This window comes from Eurosta solidaginis, chromosome 2, assembly GCF_040869045.1.
Source record: "Eurosta solidaginis isolate ZX-2024a chromosome 2, ASM4086904v1, whole genome shotgun sequence".
Taxonomy (NCBI): domain Eukaryota; kingdom Metazoa; phylum Arthropoda; class Insecta; order Diptera; family Tephritidae; genus Eurosta; species Eurosta solidaginis.
Window position 1 is genome coordinate 224770428 of NC_090320.1, and position 21249 is coordinate 224791676.

Consider the following 21249-nt stretch of genomic DNA (forward strand, 5'->3'; position numbering starts at 1 on the left):
GAAAATAAAGTAAAATAGAATAAAAAATAAAATAAGTTAAATTATTTGTTGTCAATATCACAATGCTAGCGCAGTGGTGTTACCATACTACCTTGCGGAGTCCTTAATCTGAAGGGCAGATCCACCGCTATTCAGCTTGTAGGAAGATGCTCAATACCGAGTTCTATTGATTACAGCCAAACATAATTGATGGCTCCCTCTATGGTCAAAAATGCCGGCAGGCTAAAATATTTTCTCAATGGATAACTTTTTCTTGAACATTTATAAAAGCTCAGAAAGCATGATATGCTTTTGACAACCCAGGGCTGTAGGCTGGACTACTGTGAATGTGGACGTGTAGTGGTCTTTCAAAAGCTTTTAAAGGAAACTAAGAAAGACTAGTTGATCTAGATTCTTCTATGTTGATCTTTGGAACAAATTTCAGCCTTATAGAGGCCACCAGCCTCTTAGGTAATTGATAATTTTTGTCTTGAATCAGTAAATGATTTTTTTGAGTTGGGAGTCACGATGGATGCTAAACTTACTTTCAACCTTCATATTATGACTACTGCCTATACGGCTAGAGGTGTTCTATCATTCTTCGGTTAAAGCTTATCAATCTTCCAACTTTCGTTAGTCGTAGAGAAATGCTAGGCATATTATTTATGGCTAAACTACTGAATGGACTAATTTCTAGCCCCTTTCTTTTTGAACGAAGTAAACTTCGATGTCCCATCACGAGCGTCAAGACTTACAAACCTCTTCTTTTGAGGCAGTGCAGAACTAATTTCCAATTAAATGAACCTTTTTGGGTGTTTGTGTCATGATTCTAACTCCCATTCGAACTCATTTGATATAAGGGATTCACTTTTTAATATAAAGAAAACTGTCCTATCCTAACTAGTAACAAAATAAAAAAAAATTTTTTTAAATCTTTATATAAAGTGTTCACTTATTTAACAATGTGCTTTATGTATTATTTCCAACTGTTTCCTATAATACTCAGCTGATAATCTTTATTCTGTAGCTGAGCAGTTTTAGATCTCGACGCTTAACAAACCACCGCCTATCAACAACTCGGCAAAAACAAAATCCGTGCGTCATGCGGATGCACCTCTCGTGTCGGTTTGGCGGGCTTTGGAGGGTATTTATCCGTTGGGTTTATTATTAAAAAAAAAAAAAAAAACATGCTAAAGTAGAACACAAGATAAAATATACTGAAACATGAGCACTTCGGTTCGCAAAGCAAAATTCGGGATTTATAGCCCTAATAGTTACTGTTACGCAGCTAAATCGTTAGATATATATTGATGAGCTTGTAGCCGCGTGATACTGGTACGCTGCGGTAATTGTTTCGGTAGTTATCGTGTCGTGTGCATTGTATAATTCATCTCGCTTCAACGTTAGAGTGGTCGTGCCACAAAATCAGTACATTTGAGAAGATAGCACTCGCCTTAGCTGCAAGCGATACGCAAGCTGTATGTAGTATCTACAAACTGATTTTTTTCTCTTTACATACCTACTTTGAGATCAATTGTTTGGATGATCGATCTTGCATGGTCATTCTTTTAGATTACGAGCTTTTTATTGTAGCCCAATTGTCTGATGGATTTCGTAAGCGCTACTTAAGCAATTCCTGTATATGTCAAAGGGAAGAGATGGAGAAGGGTGTGAGGGCAGTAGAGAGCGACATAATGTATGCGCACTCTATTTGCTGCAATTGAATTACTAACTGGTATATATTTTTTTTTTTAAAGGTTAGCTAAAGATGCCAAATGAGGTGTGTCGGTATCGGTTAGAAACAATTGTGGGTGTAGGAGTTGAGACAAAAAAAAAATGCGGGGTGAATTTAAATAACTGATTATATCTTAACCTGTCTTAAATGTAGCAAAGCTGGTGCATTTGCATGAACCACAAGGAACAATGTTCTCATTTCAATCACATTCCAAAGCAACTTGACTGACTTTTGGCCAAGGAAAAGCGCATACAAGTCTATTCCATAAAATTGCCAGCAAATGGAAGCAACTAAGCCTAGCTCAAGTTAGTTCAGATTTAGATACAGAGTGTGCGGTGTTGCGCGGAAATTTTCAGGCATGCTGTGCTATAGGAATACAAAAAATAGTCAGCTGGATGACCAACACCTAAGCATCACAACTCAAAGCGTCGCAAACCAAATCAGTATGCGATTTCGCCGCACAAACCAAATGTAACCACTTCACGTTATTTCATTCAAAAATTATGAACAAGGCGCAATAAGATGCCAAAACAAAGAAGATAAAAATACTTGCTGTCTAAGCAAGCTTTAACCTATAAGTGCTACAATGATTGCTTCAATCTACACTAATCCATTTGATGTTGTTATAGCACGAGCTATTCTTGTTTTCCTATGGAAAAAAAAATCTAAAAACAAATCGTAATAGACAGCTTTTTGAAAGACAATGAAGCCTTCACGTCTTTACGCTTGTACTTCGATCATCCACCACCACCTCCATACCGTTGCGTCCTTTTCCCCTACACAGCTAATGCACCTTAAAGACGCATAGATACTCGCTTTTTATGGTAAAGATAGAAATGTATACGAACTGAGACAGACAATGACAGGCGGCAGAGAGACACCACCAGTCAGCCATTGAGCCATAGAGCCAGCCGGTGCCATTATGACAGCATGATTAGGCATAACAGTTTCATAAAAGCAACGGAATCGTGCGCGAAACCCGTGTCCGTAACAGCAACACCACCACTAACTATTATAGCCATTGCAATACTCATAGCGTTCCTTATACGACCGCTTCTAAAAATAGCGCACACTGTATACAGTGGTCTGAACAGACGTGGGCTCAGGAAAAAGTACGTAGACCCTATTTAATAGTTTACAAAGTTGAAGTTTGTATGTATCTGAGGACGTTATTGATCTCTCACTTCTAATTTTATTTCGACATAAAAATCATGATGCCTAAAAAGCTGAATTGGGATAATATATTTCTCTTTAGCTTCCCAAAGAGCCTTCTACCTTGACAAAAATATTTGCCCACTCACATATCTTTCCTTAACTGACTCGATTTCGATAGGTCAACTTCCTATGGTCCTGTGCAAATAATAAGTGAAGCATCTCTACCTTCTGCTCATCTCTCAGAAGCTTCTGCGCCGGGAGCATATTGCTTCGGAGTATCGATAAGTGTTGGCAGCTGTAAGAACTCTGAACAGAGCTATATATATTTAAGAAGAGTAGAAATCTCGGTTCTGGCCCCTTTGAGACTTCTTAATCATCTCTGTTGGATCATAAAAGGTTCAATGCGTTGCTAGTGAGTTCTTAGATTTCCTTAGACTATCAACCAAAGACTCGAACATAGAGTTGTCAGTCATGTTTCAGTGTTATTTCATCTTCCAATGTAAGCCTAGCTACAACAAGTAAGGACGGGACTGTCTTCGGCTGTGCCGAATGGGGCTGAACAATAATCTTATCCCGTTCGTAATCTCCAAATAAACGGATATATAAGATAAGAAATATATAGTGAACAGATGTACATACCTAAACGATTTTTAAGATAAATATAAAATAAACAAGTAAGGAAGGCTAAGTTCGGGTGTAACCGAACATTACATACTCAGTTGAGAGCTATGGAGACAAAATAAGGAAAATGAACTTGGGGTAACCCTGGAATGTGGTTGTATGACATGTGTATCAAATGAAAGGTATTATAGAGTATTTTAAGAGAGAGTAGGCCATAGTTCTATGGATGGACGCCATTTAGGGATATCGCCATAAATGTGGACCAGGGCTGACTCTAGAATTTGTTTGTACGATATGGGTATCAAATGAAAGGTGTTACTGAGCATTTTAAGAGGGAGTGGGCCTGAGGTCTATCGGTGGACGCCTTTTCGAGATGTCCCCATTAGGGTGGGCCAGGGGTGACTCTAGAATGTTTGTACGATATGGGTATCAAACGAAAGGTGTTACTGAGCATTTTAAGAGGGAGTGGGCATTAGGTCTATAGGTGGACGCCTTTTCGAATTGTCGCCATTAGGGTGGGCCAGGGGTGACTCTAGAATGTGTTCGTATGATATGGGTATCAAATGAAAGATGGTAATGAGTATTTTAAAAGGGAGTAATCCTTAGTTCTATAGGTGGACGCCTTTTCGAGATATCGCCATAAAGGTGGACCAAGGGTGACTCTAGAATGTTTGTACGATATGGGTATCAAACGAAAGGTGTTTCTGAGCATTTTAAGAGGGAGTGGGCATGAGGTCTATAGGTGGACGCCTTTTCGAGATATCGCCATTAGGGTGGGCCAGGGGTGACTCTAGAATGTTTGTACGATATGGGTATCAAACGAAAAGTGTTACTGAGCATTTTAAGAGGGAGTGGGCATTAGGTCTATAGGTGGACGCCTTTTCGAAATGTCGCCATTAGGGTGGGCCAGGGGTGACTCCAGAATGTGTTTGTACGATATGGGTATCAAATGAAAGGTGCTACTAAGCATTTTAAGAGGAAGTGGGCATTAGGTCTATAGGTGGACGCCCTTTCGAGATATCGCCATTAGGGTGTGCCAGGGGTGACTCTAGAATGTTTGTACGATATGGGTATCAAACGAAAGGTGTTACTGAGCATTTTAAGAGGGAGTGAGCATTAGGTCTATAAGTGGACGCCTTTTAAAGATATCGCCATTAGGGTGGGCCAGGGGTGACTATAGAATGTTTGTACGATATGGGTATCAAACGAAAGGTGTTACTGAGCATTTTAAGAGGGAGTGGGTATTAGGTATATAGGTGGACGCATTTTCGAGATATCGCCATTAGGGTGGGACAGGGGTGACTCTAGTATGTGTTTGTACGATATGGATATCAAATTAAAGGTATTAATGAGGGTTTTAAAAGCGAGTGGCCCTTAGATGTATATGTGAAGGCGTTCTCGCGATATCGACCAAAATGTGGACCAGGTGATCCAGAAAATCATCTGTCGGGTACTGCTAATTTATTTATATATGCAATACCACTAACAGTATTCCTGCCAAGATTCCAAGGGCTGTTGATTTCGCCTTGTAGAACTTTTTCATTTTCTTCTACTTAATATGGTAGGTGTAACACCCATTTTACAAAGTTTTTTCCAAAGTTATATTTTGCGTCAATAAACCAATCCAGTTACCATGTTTCATCCCTTTTTTCGTATTTGGTATAGAATTATGGCATTTTTTTCATTTTTCGTAATTTTCGATATCGATAAAGTGGGCGTGGTTATGGTCGGATTTCGGCCATTTTTTATACCAAGTTAAAGTGAGTTCAGATAAGTACGTGGGCTTAGTTTAGTAAAGATATATCGGATTTTGCTCAAGTTATTGTGTTAACGGCCGAGCGGAAGGACAGACGGTGGACTGTGTATAAAAACTGGGCGTGACTTCCACCGATTTCGCCCATTTTCACAGGGAACAGTTACCGTCATAGAATCTATGCTCCTACCAAAGTTGAAAAGGATTGGTAAATTTTTGTTCGACTTATGGCAATAAAAGTATTCTAGACAAACTAAATGAAAATGGGCGGAGCCACGCCCATTTTGAAATTTTCTTTTATTTTTGTATTTTGTTGCATCATATCATTACTGGAGTTGAATTTTGACTTAATTTACTTATATACAGTAAAGATATTAAATTTTTTGTTAAAATTTGAATTAAAAAATTTTTTTTTTTAAAAAGTGGGCGTGTTCTTCATCCAATTTTGCTAATTTTTATTTAGCACATATATAGTAATAGTAGTAACGTTCCTGCCAAATTTCATCATGACATCTTCAACGACTGCCAAATTACAGCTTGCAAAACTTTTAAATTACCTTCTTGTAAAAGTGGGCGGTGCCACGCCCATTGTCCAAAATCTTACTAATTTTCTATTCTACGTCATAACGTCAACCCATCTACCAAGTTTCGTCGCTTTATCTGTCTTTTGTAATGAATTATCGCACTTTTTCGGTTTTTCGAAATTTTCGATATCGAAAAAGTGGGCGTGGTTATAGTCCGATATCGTTCATTTTAAATAGCGATCTGAGATGAGTGCTCAGGAATCTACATACCAAATTTCATCAAGATACCTCAAAATTTACTCAAGTTATCGTGTTAACGGACGGACGGACGGACGGACGGACGGACGGACGGACGGACGGACGGACATGGCTCAATCAAATTTTTTTTCGATCCTGATTATTTTGATATATGGAAGTCTATATCTATCTCGATTCCTTTATATATGTACAACCAACCGTTATCCAATCAAACTTAATATACTCTGTGAGCTCTGCTCAACTGAGTATAAAAATGGAAAAACAACCACTTATCTGAACGATCGGTTGTATGGGATATATATTATCTATAGCTCCGATCGAAATGATTTTTTCAGGAAATCTTCTATGATATATTAGAATAAATATCACCAAGTTTAACGTTTTTATATTGGAAATTAAGGGAGAAATGGCCAAAAATCTTTCTATCTGAACGATCGGTTGTATGGGATGTAACTATATAAAGCTCCGATCAAAGTGATTTTTTGAGGATATCTGCTATGATATATTAGAATATATATCACCGAGTTTCACGTTTATACTTTCTAAATTGCGGCAGGAATGGCCAAAATCGTCTTATCTGAACGATCGGTTGTATGGGAGATATATGTTATAGTGGTCCGATCCTACCGGATCCGACAAATGTCTAATATAATACAAAAATACATCCTTGTGCCAAATTTCATTGAGATATCTCAAAATTTGAGGGACTAGCTTGCGTTCAAGCAGACAGACGGACGGACAGACGGACGGACGGACATGGCTATATCAACTCAGTTCGTCGCCCTGATCAATTCGGTATACTTAATGGTGAGTCTATCTTCTATATTTCTCAACGTTACAAACAGCGGACCAAAGTTAATATACCATTTTATGTTCGTGAAAGGTATAAAAAAAGTTGAGATGATCTCAAGATAGCAAGGTTATGTTATTGTTTTGGCGGCATAATCAACCTTGAAAAACACTTCGGATATTCGAGTACATCCTGTATGAGTTGTTTGCTCCTACCATCTTTAAAACAGCTAACACAGTTATAGTTCGCCAGAATATTCAACCTTTGGCTCTGTCATGTCAGCAATAAAACCTTACTATCTAAATTGACGCATGATCGTCTTAGCGGTTTTTGCCACCTATCAAAGCTCATCAGTAGCTATTCTATGTTGCGCTACCTTGCGATAGTTGAGAACAACATGGGAACTCAAATCGCTTTTCATTTTATGCTTCCAAAGGATAGGGAGCCTCTTTGTTCCTCTACTTTCCCAAGCAGTTTCCGACAAAAATACCATTTGGACCGGACCGTCTTCTTTTAATTTCATAACAACCGTTAAATGTAAGTAAGCGTTACTTAGTAATTTAGCTTAGAGTTTGGCGCCACAACCGGTCTAAAGCAATGCCTTTCAAAATGTGGTCTTAGACAAACACTTGCTTAGCCTAGGCCCACCACTCCTGATCCAGATTACTCAATGCCTTCTAGTGGAGATTAGCCTAAGCAGAATGGTGAGTTTGTGTTACGTTCAGCACATAGGTCTTCATAGATCACATTCTTACAAAAAAAAACAACATCTTTCAAAAGCTCTAACATGTTCTTGAAGTTGGCTAGCAGCATATTTCAATAGTTCGATTCATAAACTAAATAGTTTCAGCACGTCTTATGTTCTTTTTCAAACTGAATACTAGGGCAAACTGAATACAAGCGCATGTCGAACTTCGTAGCAACTTTCAAATGCGAAGATGGCTTGGTTCTCAGTAGGGATATAAAAATCTGCCATCTATTTGTCTTGAGCACCATTACCTTGGTGCCTGACCATCAAGGTTGAATGTCTACCTATATCATTTTCGACCCTTTGGATCATGGCGTTCGGTTACAAAGCAACTTCAAATTAAAAATTCTTCCCCAAAGGAGTCTAAACAAGAGCGGATTAGAGAAAGTACCAACGACGTGTACCGAGCTCCTCATGAAACGAGCTGTTAAGTCTAAGGTCGGACTTACAAATCCTAACTCCTATGACCCGCCGGCTGAGATCGTGTTGCAAAACAGCCACCTCATATTCATCATCCCGCGATTGAACACCAGGTGTCTCCGTTACCTAAAAGCATCTAACACATACATATTCAACAGTTCTACACTTCGACGAGTGTAAAGTACAGTTGAATGCACAATGCCTGAGTATTACGGACATTCAGGCATTAAATGGAACAAACTTTCACAGAAGACCTATGTGCTGAACATAACACCAATACAGACCTGTAAAGTACTGAGTACATACTTGTACTAGTATCAGATAAGTACAATTACTCAAGTACTTCAAATCTAAGTACAAAGTATAAGTACAACAGTACTTGTACTTCGAATCCGAAAGTACAAGTAGATATACTTACAAAATATTTGCAAGTACACGAAAGTACTTTTTCTGATAAAATATGTCAGTTGGATTCATAAATGGAAAATCAAAATATGAATGAAATTCATATTAGAAAGCAACAAGAAGTAAAACAACATATTAAATAAGTATAAATTGTACAACATCTAACAATATTAAAGTAGTTTTTTATTTGCCTTCATTAGTACTAGCTATTCAAACGAAAAGCCCGTCATTGATTGCTTTCTAGGACTATAAACTATGCCTGCTAAGGAAAATAAACGCTCTACTGGGTCGGAGAATGCTGAGGACGTATTCATTTTGAGTGATAGGTCCTTCATAAGAGGATAAACCTGAAGCATATATAAATCTGTTGATGTATCATTAAAATACCGTAAAACTCTTCTTCAGCCATTTTGTCAAAGTTAGGTGATCGTAAGGCTGCTGCTGGATCCGCTTCAAAACCGTTCAATACTTATCAAAATACTTCGAAAGTACTTACAAGTACTTTACTTGTACTTCAACAATTCAAGTACAAGTAACTCGATACTTATACTTGTACTAATTTTTCGATGTACTGAGGTACTGATACTTGTACTGGTACTTTTTCTTTACAGGTCTGCACCAATATAACCGTTTTTCAACCGACCACAATTCCTTGCATAGCGCTCCTTCGTAGCCGACTTTACTTACTTACTTACTTAATTGGCGCTTAACCGTCTAAACGGTTATGGCCGTCCAACAAGGCGCGCCAGTCGCTCCTTCGCTCCGCCAACCGGCGCCAATTGTTTAAATCGTTTTCCACCTGGTCCTTCCAACGGAGTGGGGGCCGCCCTCTACCTCTGCTTCCATAGGCGGGTTCCGATAGAAACACTTTCTTGGCCGGAGCATCATCTTTCATTCGCATAACATGGCCTAGCCAGCGCAGCCGCTGCGTTTTAATTCGCTGGACTATGTTGATGTCTGCGTATAGCTCGTACAGCTCATCATTAAATCTTCTTCGGTACTCGCCATCGCCAACGCGTAGAGGTCCATAAATCTTTCGAAGAACTTTTCTCTCGAACACTCCCAAAGCCGCTTCATCTGCTGTTGTCATGGTCCATGCTTCTGCCCCATATAGCAGGACGGGTACGATAAGTGACTTGTAGAGTATGATTTTCGTTCGCCGAGAGAGGACTTTACTTTTCAATTGCCTACCTAGTCCAAAGTAGCATTTATTGGCAAGATTGATTCTTCGCTGGATTTCAGTGCTGATGTTGTTGCTAATGTTGATGCTGGTTCCCAAATAAACGAAGTCTTTTACTATTTCGTAGCCGACTTTACTACATAGTTATCCGTAGTGAAATGTGTCGCTGTATTGGGTGATCTTTTCTTAGTCACAGTTTCTAGTAGTTGACGTCCTCAGCTTTTATATTATTTATGACCCATTCATAATTCCCGAATTTTGATAATCCCCGTCTTCTTTCCTACAAAGCGCGCGACGTAAGTTTCATAATCTAACTGTTCTTTTTCCACTTCTGATTTTCTTGAACACTGTGCAATAGTCATCGGTGATCGAGGAGCTTTGCATAAGCAGAACCCATAACAAAATCGCGTAAATTTTTCTATAATATTTACTGCACTTTTCGCTCCACAGTCGCTGCTGTCATTCAAGCCCGGCCGTATATTTTTTTTGTCATTTGACTGCCGTCGTCGTCGTCTTCAGCGACGGTTTTTGCGCCTGCGCATGGTAGAGTATCCACTAGCGTTGCCAAATGTCCCGTATTGGCCGGGACATCCCGTATTTTTCACACATTTTAAAATGTCCCGCCGGGAAAGGCTATGGACCTGCATTTTGACAATATCAAAATTAATAAATTATAATCTGCTACAAAACATAGCCATATTTGCGGCTTCGATTGGATTCAACTCATTAGCATATTGCATGCAACTCTGTAAAGAAGAAAAATTCAACCCTACTGTGGTTCTGAATATTGTCAATATTTGACATTTCGCACACTTAAATATTCATTTTGCAAGGGGAAGTGTTGTGGTTTAAAATAACGTTTCAAAAAAGAATCCATAGAATATTGAGTTCGCATTAAACACAGTAAACGAATTAATTGTTAGCCTGTTTCATAAAAATATTTGTTATAAATATATGAGTTTAAAAAGTTTAATTCTATCTAAAAATTGATTCGCCGAATGGGCAACCCATACAAAAATATAGGTGTTTCTTATTTTTCAAATGTTCCGGGAAATTTAAAAAAATCCGGGGAATTTGGCTCAAATTTGAGGTTTGTCCCGTGAACCCGAAATATATATCTGGCAACCCTAGTATACACACAAAAAAAAACATTATTTAGCCACTCGCTTGCAATTTTTTTTCCTGTGCCTTTTTCTTGCTTACGATCAGCACGAACCAAGCGACAATTTGAACAATTGAAAGTAGTAATTGTTGTGGGTGGAGGAGTTTTACAGCGCACCACACGTCTTATACCCCGCTACACTGCACCAGATGCCTTTCCGGATTGCTCGACTCGACACATACGTAAGCTCTCAACTTGACACTCTCGCCTGGTCATACAAGTTCTGCTCTGGTTTTGCTCAAATTTTTTCGTAATACATAGATAAATGTTTATTTAATAAATTGTTGTATTTTTTTCTGTTTAATTCTTTTTATTCCTTTTATGTATGGCTGTTCCGCGCCACAATAATAAATTTATTTTATCTGTGAATGGCGGTTCCGCCTTGACTTGTTAGCATTTGCATATGCGGCAGATCCGTTTAGGCGAATATTTTGGCGTCGTATTTTTATTTTTTTTTTTTGATGCTTTTGTTTTCCTGTTAGTTGCTGGCTGCTTTGGTTCAATTGTACGCTCAAGTATGTGTTGTTCTTTTTATTGTTTTAATTTTTTTCTTTAATTCAGATCTGTTGCTATGATTGATTAATTTTACCATTTCCATTATTAATTTGCGCTGCCATCGCCGCACGCACACATACACACTTTTACTTACCGTCACCAACAGCTGGTTGGCCATCTAATTTGTTCTGCAATTATTGTTGTTGTTGGTGTTATTTAAAACGGTAGCGTTTTGTGGCTGTTTATGGCCGTGTAGTTGCCACCGATTCGGCTCATAACTGGGAAACCAGAAAAAAAAAAGAAAAAATAATGAGTAACGCAAAAAAACTAATTGAACGTCCGTTTAGGCCTGCTTTGTTGTGGTGCATAACAATTTCGGCTATGCGTTACCCAATTTCGCATCGTTTGCGTCCCACTTCCGCCTAGAGTAGCCTGAAAACGTCTTACCCTTTGTACATGCTATCGTGCCGCCTAACCTCGATTTCCATAGATTCGTCTGATTGCTTCTTTTGAAGTTGGTTATTTTATATACCCAGTAGTGCCAGCACAGCGCTTTGAAAGTTTGAAGTCCTGAGAAGTTTGGTGGATCCTAATAGTAATCTATTACGAACCCAAAAAACCCCCAGCGAGTTAGGTGGTTAGAATATACCCGCGGTAGGTATGCCTGTCGTAAGAGGCTACTAAAATACCAGATTCAAGGGTTGTGTAGCGCAACCTTTTGAGGTTGCTAGCGCAATATATAGCTTCTCCAAACCCAATTGTCAACCTCATCTACCAATGGCCAATCCTGTTTCATTAACAGCCGAAGCTCTGGTGACCCCGAACTCCTCATGGATCTAGTGGTGGGAAGGCGGGATGGCCTAGAAGGTGGCATGTGATCATAACAAATCGTTACCGAGATGGTCGGGCTTAGTACCGGCACGTACCGGGTCTGCATCCGGAAAAGGACCATCAACTCGATAACACAAGGCCTTCGGGGAGTGTCCTTATCGCTACAACAAGAACAACAACGAACCCAAAAACATTGCGGACAAATCTAGCTGCTGTTGCAATCATTGTAATTATTATTGTAGTAATTTTAAAAGACTTTGAAAAGTTTAGTTATCTGCAGAGTTTTTCAGTACCTTTCTTGTACCCTATTCTTATTGTTGTTATCATCGGAAAAATATTCTCTGAAAGTTAAAGGAAGTGTTATGGATAAAAATAGGAAACGCTTGGGTATTGATCAAAGTCACCGCCTTTATCAGGTTCCGGTGTGTACTAAAAACTGGTTACGAATCATTTGACATCGAACTAATTAAAAACACCGAAAACCTTGCTTGATGTTACAAAAAGAGCACTATTTCTTGTATGAGGTTTTTGGCTTCTCAACACGTCTATTTTATCTAAGGGCCTGTCCACAGAAGTGCCTTTTCCTTCGGCTGTCGAACTGGTTGAGGGAACGCACGAGAGCAAACACGTTAGGTTATGTAGCTTTCTTTCTTTCCAGGGGCCGTTGGTTTAGAGAGAGGCGGGTGTTCTCTCTTCCCTGCTTTGGGTCGTGGGGGTAATAAGCTGACAATCCTTTTCAGGGGAAAATGTATAGACGCACTGTGGTACGTTTTGCATGGGTACCTGTTTGTTGTAGGCAGGTTTCCAAAATCATATTAATGGAAAGTGGCTGTGAAGGACAGGGAGAGGAGGACTTCGCATCTCTGAAGAGGCTATAATCAAGGGTGGCGCATTTGTTGTATGATAGTTGGTTAGACAATTCTTTTCCATAGAGTTCTAAAGCGGTGATCAACGCTAGATACTTCCGACAGACCGAATCACGGATAATTCAGCATTCTGACCGGCTTCGACTTCATCCATGAAAGAATATACCAATGTGCGCCGGCTTCCGCGCCGTAGCGAGACTAGCTGCACGTATGCCCTCAAGTGAGGAGTCTGGAGAGCCTGCTAACAAGGGAGTATTTCGCCAAAATCCCGGTGTCAGACAGAAATTTGGCTGCCCCATAACTCCAGCGTTTTCCAGGTAGGGTTCGCCATTATTAAGGCTGCGGCGAAATTAATGATAACCGTTTAATTAGCTGTTGGGAAATTTCGAAACGCTAAGCTTTGCAATTTTATTTGGAGGGCTGTCGTGAATTTCTTCACCTCGCTCATTGTGGCATCGAACTTACTTAAGAATATCCCTGGCAGCAGTCCCACCGAGCCCTTGGCCCGTCCAGGTACTTGGAAGCTGAACGTTGCCGCCAGTTGAGACATTGTGGCCAATTGCGCTGTGCTGCTGGACTAAAGTTGGTAAATATTCACACTTATGTACCTCTAGTTTTTTCACAGCGACTGAAAGATCACATAAATAAATAAGAAAGCATTCGCAAACACACTTATCATTAATAAGAATCGCAGACTCAATTACAGCTTTCGTCAAAGGAACAATAATATTGTGACGAATATTAGCAACACTAAGGGATACTATCATCTCTAAGCCGATACTAAGCAGTGACTTGTATGCACATCAACAAATCAATCATTATGTCTACCCATATGCCCATACGAGCTGCGGAGAAGAGACGCAGAAACACATGCATATATCTTATCTGAGATGCTCACAAAAGAAGACAATAATTTGTGCAAGTATACTCACATAAACACGCGCATATGAGAAGCTATAAACGTAGTTATAGCTGATAACTACCTAGTAAATTCTAGAGTAGAAAAGCCTAGAAATATGCAATGAGGAAACCAAACAGTATAAAAGCAGCAACAGTAGAGGCACAACAATCAGTTTGATTTAAGACGCTATCTGGCGAACAATAGAAGTGTTATTTTGAAAGTAGTCTAATAAAGACCATTTTGCATTATCGAATATTGGAGTTATTTATTCAACAGTTTAGTGTTTCGAACGTTAGCAGAAGGTTGCAAATAAGAGGAATTCCAGTAAATTCGTTACAATATTAACAATAATATTAACCAACAGGTTAGCCTAGATGCCGGATAACGAGTTCTCTTTGGCCAGTTGTAGACACGGAACGCTTGGAGTAGGGTTTCTTTCCTAAAGTTCATCTATCGATGGTAATTGGAGTGTTTAAAAAGCTCTACCCAATGGGAGTTCAGACTCCGTCATGGGTGTTAGCTGTATCGAGCACGAAGACGAGGCGTAAATATCTCTGTTAAGACGTATTCGACTATCTGGTGAAAATATACAAATGGAAACCAAAAAGTATCTAAGTGAGATGTCCTTTATCTTGGCAGCTGGAATATAAAATAATATATGACATACATACATTATAGCGGGTTTATGTTAAGCCTCTTAACTCACTGCGATGTTAATCCTATCGGAAAAAATCTTGACTTTTCCGCATAAGTGCTCATCAGCATTCACTCTGTTTTTGATAAAAGGCCCATATATCTCCCATTGAAAAAATAAACTGAGAAAATAGGAGTAAGAACTCCCTTTTTGTTACATAATAGACAGCTCCACAAGTTTCTTAACTTCCTTACAACTATTTCGTTTTATTACCTTCACTTCACTTGCCTCATTTTGACTCAATTGAACTCGTACCGCCAGCACAGCTTGCCGTCTCACAGCCGCGCCAAATGCTTCACATCGTTTCGCATCCCATTACCGCAGCGACCGTTCTCTGTTACGGTACATTTAAGGTCGCCATATGCTTTTTTGGATTTTTGATATGACGCTAAGCGTTTGCTCATTTTATAAAATATTTTTAATCTCTTAATTTTTTGTTGGTTTGTACCACAAAGCGTGCTCTATCTATTTCTGTATTGGTATGTATGTTTGTGTATGCATTGTTGTATGTATTCTATTATGTATTATATTTCTTATACAATCAATATATATGTATGTACGTATGCAGTACTACCATCTTGTGTACTCCCGTCTCAATTTAAATTTTCATTCATTTCATTTTTGTTTTCTCGTTTTTTTTTCGATTTTTTGGCACACAGGTATTTTGTGATCCATCGAATTTACAGCGGCATATTCGTGCCAACCACATCGGTGCTAGAAGTCACGCGTGTCCGGAGTGCGGTAAAACCTTTGCGACATCGTCCGGCCTTAAACAGCACACGCACATACACTCATCCGTTAAGCCATTCCAGTGTGAGGTGTGCTTTAAGGCGTATACGCAATTTTCGAATTTATGCCGTCATAAGCGCATGCACGCCGATTGTCGTATGCAAATTAAATGCAATAAGTGCGGTCAAAGTTTTAGTACGGTAACATCGCTATCGAAGCATAAACGTTTTTGTGATTCCACCAACGTTCCGTTGCCAGCGCAACATTCCGTTGTAACGGCCGCCGCATCTGCTGCCGCTGCTGCTGCATCAGCGGTCAATTTACCGCCACATCTACCTACAACACATCAGCAACAACAAGCCATGCAATCACGTGTAGCTGCACTACAATCAATGAATGCTGCTGTGGCTGCAGCTGCGGGGAGCGCTAATGGTGGTGAAGGCGGCGGTGGTTTACCAGCCGCTGGTATGCCTACATCTGTACATCCTTTTTTGCTATTTCCACATCAGCCATTCTTTCCGAATTTCCCAGCTGCTGCTTACGGCTTGCAGGGTATATTTCCACCAAGTCCGTCGCAACCTTCAAACTTTCCATTCTTGTTTCCAAAGACGAATATGGATATGCGCATGTCCGGAATGCAGCCTTCAAACCATCATAATGCAGGCAACAGTTTACCATCACCGTCGAAGTCAATACGTCAGCAACTAAATTTTGGTTTTGGTAATGAAAATATACTTTCTGGTGACGTCACACCACCCAGTGAGCGCAGTCCGAAACAGATGAGCAACAATAACAACAACAACAGTAATAATGCGGAGCGTGATCAAACCAATTCACCGAAGTTTAACAAATGTTTAAGCTTCTCGCCACGCAATCATAGTGAAGAAGAGACCACCAGTTCTTCGGTGGAGTTAAAGGTTTCCTCTAATGAGGATGTGGAAATGAAAGAAGAGATGCCGTCAGCATTTGATATCAGCAACTGCAAGCAGGAAGATGATAAGGTGAGTAGAGTTAGGAGGCTTAGCCATTAAATGTTGTTGTTGATGCTTTTGAAGACACGGAAATAATATACATGCATGTTCGGACTCAGTAAAATTTTTTTATATTCGATTTTAAAAGCAGTTCCGAGATCGAGAAACATGTTTAACTCAACTCGATAAGTGATATAACTCGATATCTCGGCAGCCACTTCGAAAACGTACTATCTCAGTACTTGTTTGATAAAATCCATACCTATGCTCTTTTTTAAAAAACAGCCTAGCTCATAATTTAATTGAAGAACGACCAACCTAAGATATTTGTTCGAAAACGCCCTACCTCAAATTCGATTAAAAAACCCCATTCAGAATTTGATGTTGGTGCTTTTGAAAACACGAATAAAGTAACACATCCATGTTTTGGTTTTCGAACACAGAAAAGCAGTTCCCAAATCGAGAAACATTTTCGAACTCACTTCGCCTTGAAAAAACGCCCTATCTCAAATTCGATCAAAGAATGACCCATCTAGATTTTATTTCAAAAACGCCATATCTTGGAATTCGGTTGAAGAACACCCTATCAGAATTTTTTATTAATGCCCTGTCACAAGAAATGTATTGAGTTTATACGGAGGTAGAGGTTTTTGAAACCAAATTTAAGGTAGACTTCAAAAAAGGGCGTACTTCAAAGAAAATCTGTTACAGGGCGTTTTTCAAAATTTTGCTAATAGGACAATAATTTTCCCCCTTAAAACCTATTAAAGAACGCAGATTACGCATACAATTAAATATTTTTGAATACAATAAATAAATAAATGTTCGAGATTTGAAAACCAATAACTTTGTTCGCATACCAACTTCTAAAAATAGTGAAATTACTTTATTAGTTATGTATAGGTTATGCGGCCGCCGTGGTGTGATGGTATTTTAGAAACAAGTTTTTTCAATTAGAAGAAAATTTTCTAAGCGGGGTCGCCCTTCGGCAGTGTTTGGCAAGCGCTCCGATTCTATTTCCATGAAAAGCTTCTCAGTGAAAACTCATCTGCCTTGCAGATGCCGTTCGGAGTCGGCATAAAACAAGTAGGTACCGTCGTCATTTTGTAGGATAAATTAAAAAAGGAGAACGTCGCAAATTGGAAGAGAAGCTCGGCCTAAGATCTCTACGGAGGTTATCGCGCCTTACATTTATTTATTTAGTTATGTATCAATCTCTAAAAGAAATTGAACTGATCCAACACACAGAACAAAATTAGTTTGTCTTATGGTGAAATGTATTCGAAATTTTTTTGAATCCGAAACTGACCTGATATTTTGTCACATCCATCAAAAGCAACTTTCATTATGATTTATGAAAATAAAATTGTAAAGCAACTAATTAATCGTATTTTGGGTGGCCTCGGTCCTCGAGAACATCAGCAGAACTTTAGGGTTAAATTCCACTATAAGAATAAACCGACTGTGAATTAATATCAACTAATTCTCATTTATCTTTTATTTTTATGCACAGAAATCAATTGACATCATGAGCACTCCACCGCCAGCCGAACCGTCTGACGAAGAGAGTAGTAAACCCATAAATGGCGTTGCCGAACTGCCACTCGATCTGAGCATCACTCGCAAGCGTACACGAACCGACAGCTGTAGCTCAAATGCTGACACACAATCGGCGCATAGCGAACGCCTTAATCAATCAGCGCAAAGCGAGCCTAAATGCGATGCAGAACTGTTACGTCAAGAAAATAACTCAACACGCAATCATCACCAAACAAACAGCGACGGCATAACACCAGCCAAACGGCAACGCGCATCACTCAACTCCTCATCATGTCACTCATATCAGGGTAGTCGTACACCTTCAATTACCGCCTCGCCTGGACCGACACCTTCACCATCACCACCCAACAATGAACAAGTTAATTTAAATGCAACGGATACTCAAAGTTGTACAGGCAACACTTCCGCGCCAACTGCTGGCATACCATGTCCACAACCAATGCATCCACATCCGTTACTACTCGAAGAGATCTATCGTACGCGCGCATTGGGTGCAGCATTTCCACGGCCTTTTCCTTTTTTAGGACCAATGGGCGGACGGCCAGCCTATGAGAATGCGCTACATCGCGCTGGCATGCCGTTTCCGCCCGAACCTGTGTTCCGTGAAGCGTTACGTGCTGCTGGCCTTACGGGCAGTATGTTAGCAACGGCTAGTGGTAAAATTAAAGATCGTTACACATGCAAATTTTGTGGCAAAGTATTTCCGCGTTCTGCTAATTTGACGCGTCATTTACGTACACATACTGGTGAACAGCCTTATACATGTAAATATTGTGATCGCGCTTTCAGTATATCATCGAATTTGCAGCGGCATGTACGCAACATACACAATAAAGAGCGTCCGTTCCGTTGTCATTTATGTGATCGTTGTTTTGGTCAACAAACGAATCTCGATAGACATTTGAAGAAACACGAAGCAGATACGAGTGGTTTGGGTGTTGGTATTGGTGATTCGCCGTCATCAAATGAGGCTGATCGCGAGGATTCTTATTTCGATGAGATACGTTCGTTTATGGGTCAAGTAACCTACAATGAAGAGATGTATACACCAACGAGTATTGGTGGTGCTGAAAATGATACTGATTATGCGGGAAGTGATATGGATGCAGAGTTATCGGTTTCACGTTCATCATCTGTAGATGCTTTAGGCATTGGTGGTTTAGGCGGCAATGGAGAAGGACGTGTAACGGTGAAAAAGGAACCAACGTCGTCGGCTGTGACAAATGGCAATGAAACAATCGAGGTGAGCTCGTAAGTGATGAAGAAGTGTAGGTTGATACTAAGAAATGTTTCAATAACGCGTGAGTTGAAAGAAAGCAATGCTGTGTTCAAGAGCAGAGAGAGAATGGAAAAGAAAAACAATACGTGATCCAAGGCGAATTCAGTACCAGGTGTTGTTATCCCAACAGCTGATTGCTTCCTCTTGATTATTTTACATACAGCGCCTTGTATTTTAATATGTCAGTTAATCAAAGACAATTAAAATTTGCTTTTGACTTGTAATTCTTCTGCACGGCGAATTGGTTGAATTCGCTTTGCCACCACCTGGTATGAATTCACCTTTGCGTGATCTTAAAATGGTCAAAGAGGGCGCTACAAAAAGAATTTGAAAATGGTTAAAAGAACTTTTTTCACTAACAAAACAATTGATGGTCTTACTTTGGCAACGATTCAGTCTGGAACAGTTACACTTCAGAGTTTGTCGCAAAGAATATGCAGTGACCTTCGATTCAAGTAACCAGCCTCTGGATACATTAGAGTCGCTATGCAAATGCAAACCGATAGCATCATGAATCTACTGGAAGCGGACACATAAACGACAAACATTCGAGCGATGTTCCAGAACAGATTTATCTAGGTAGCATAAATTCCATTAGGATAGGCGAACTGTCTAGATATAACTCAAGAATAAATATAGAGTCAAAAAAATTTAAATGATACTTGTTTAATGTACAAAGGATATGATGGGCATACGCTGATATTCAATTTCGACGCTTGAGAGGAATATCACCCTACCTCGGCTGCCAAAATTTGTTTGAGTAACACACCATCTAAGTATTTCCTTTTTTTTTCAAAAACGCTCCATATCAGGTCGAAATGTATTGAATTTATGCTGAGATCGGCAGTTTTTGCAAATATTCTGAGGTAGGGCGTGCATACGTCTTGCTTCGTTGCTCGTTAATCAACTACTAAATCACTGCCACTACTAAGACTTTACTCTTAGCAGCTAATGTTTCAATTATGGTGACCACTAACTTAAAGTTTACTGAAATAGAGCGTTCTCAAAACAGCAGCCGAGATAGGCTGATATACAACCCAGCAGTCGATATGATGATATTTGGTTTATGCTAAGATAACAAAACAGTTGTTTTATTAATTAATTTTGTTGAACTTATTATAGATTATACATATAATTAATATACAAATTTAAGTAGTAAGAGCGATAGAGAGTGTAATTACCATAAACAAATTTTTTATTTGTAAAAAATCACCTGTTTTGCACTCTGTAATGCTTAAAAATGCCATTAGGTTATTTTTTTCTAATTCTAAGCGCCATATAAACAAAATTTAAGAAATATATACTATAAGTAGCACAATAAGTAAATCATTTGTAAATAATTTTGTATTATTAAAATATGTTAAATTGTTTGAAACAACACACGCACATAAACAAAAAGTTATATAAAAAAGGTATTACATATATATGTATCTAATTATATAATTAAGTAAATAAATAAAATTTGATTTTTGTAATTTGTAAGAGTAAATAAATCGTTTAATAAATTAATAATACAATCAAATAAAAACAAATACAAAATGTAAGATCATTGACCTTGGATAAAAAAAAAACGCAAAGGTTTAAAGTTCGTAAGTTATATACACCACTGTAAGGCTGTAGAATTAAGGTATGGCCTTAATGCCGAGGGTGGCGGCACTTGCGCTAATATACTACTTTGTAATACTGTAGCGCAATAGAGTCAGTAGCTCCAATTGCATTAATTCGTTACAGTTCAACTAGGTTAGTTTACTTTAGGTGGTAGCTGCCCTGATAAGGGAAGCTCACTTGGATAACATGACGGTCCGTTGTGATACCACATACAATAAAATAACAGTGACGCAGATATAGCTACTTAGAGAATTGCTGGGTAGCAACAATAAAGTTCCGAATGATACCGATCACAACCTTGGATAAATCCTCGAGAGATCCAAGTGAGTCTCGACCGAAGTTCTTTCGCCCATTATTTCGGCAGACCTCCTGCCATCCACTTTCGGCCCGGAATGATTTTGCTACCCTGCAAGAAGTGGTGCGCTGATTCGAGGCCCAGCTATAGAGGAGAAAACCACAGGTGACCAGCGGAATCCCGAAATCCCCACAACCATCTTCCTCCGGTTCAGGTGTACCGATGCGGACTAAGAGATCCGCTTGACAGTTACCCGGGATATCACTACGGCCCGGGACCCAGATAATCTA

The 21249-nt window shown here is 39.3% G+C and overlaps 1 protein-coding gene across 2 annotated transcripts in view; it reads left to right on the forward strand.

The window, feature by feature from the left end:
- Positions 1–20437, forward strand: part of ham (hamlet) — a 204429-nt gene extending 183992 nt beyond the window's left edge. For both annotated transcript variants that reach the window (XM_067767134.1, XM_067767135.1), the window contains exons 7-8: positions 15177–16247; positions 17731–20437. In XM_067767134.1, coding sequence (XP_067623235.1) covers positions 15177–16247; positions 17731–19032 — 2373 coding nt within the window. In that variant the 3' untranslated portion in view covers positions 19033–20437. The remainder of the gene's footprint in view (positions 1–15176; positions 16248–17730) is intronic.
- Positions 20438–21249: the final 812 nt, after the last annotated feature.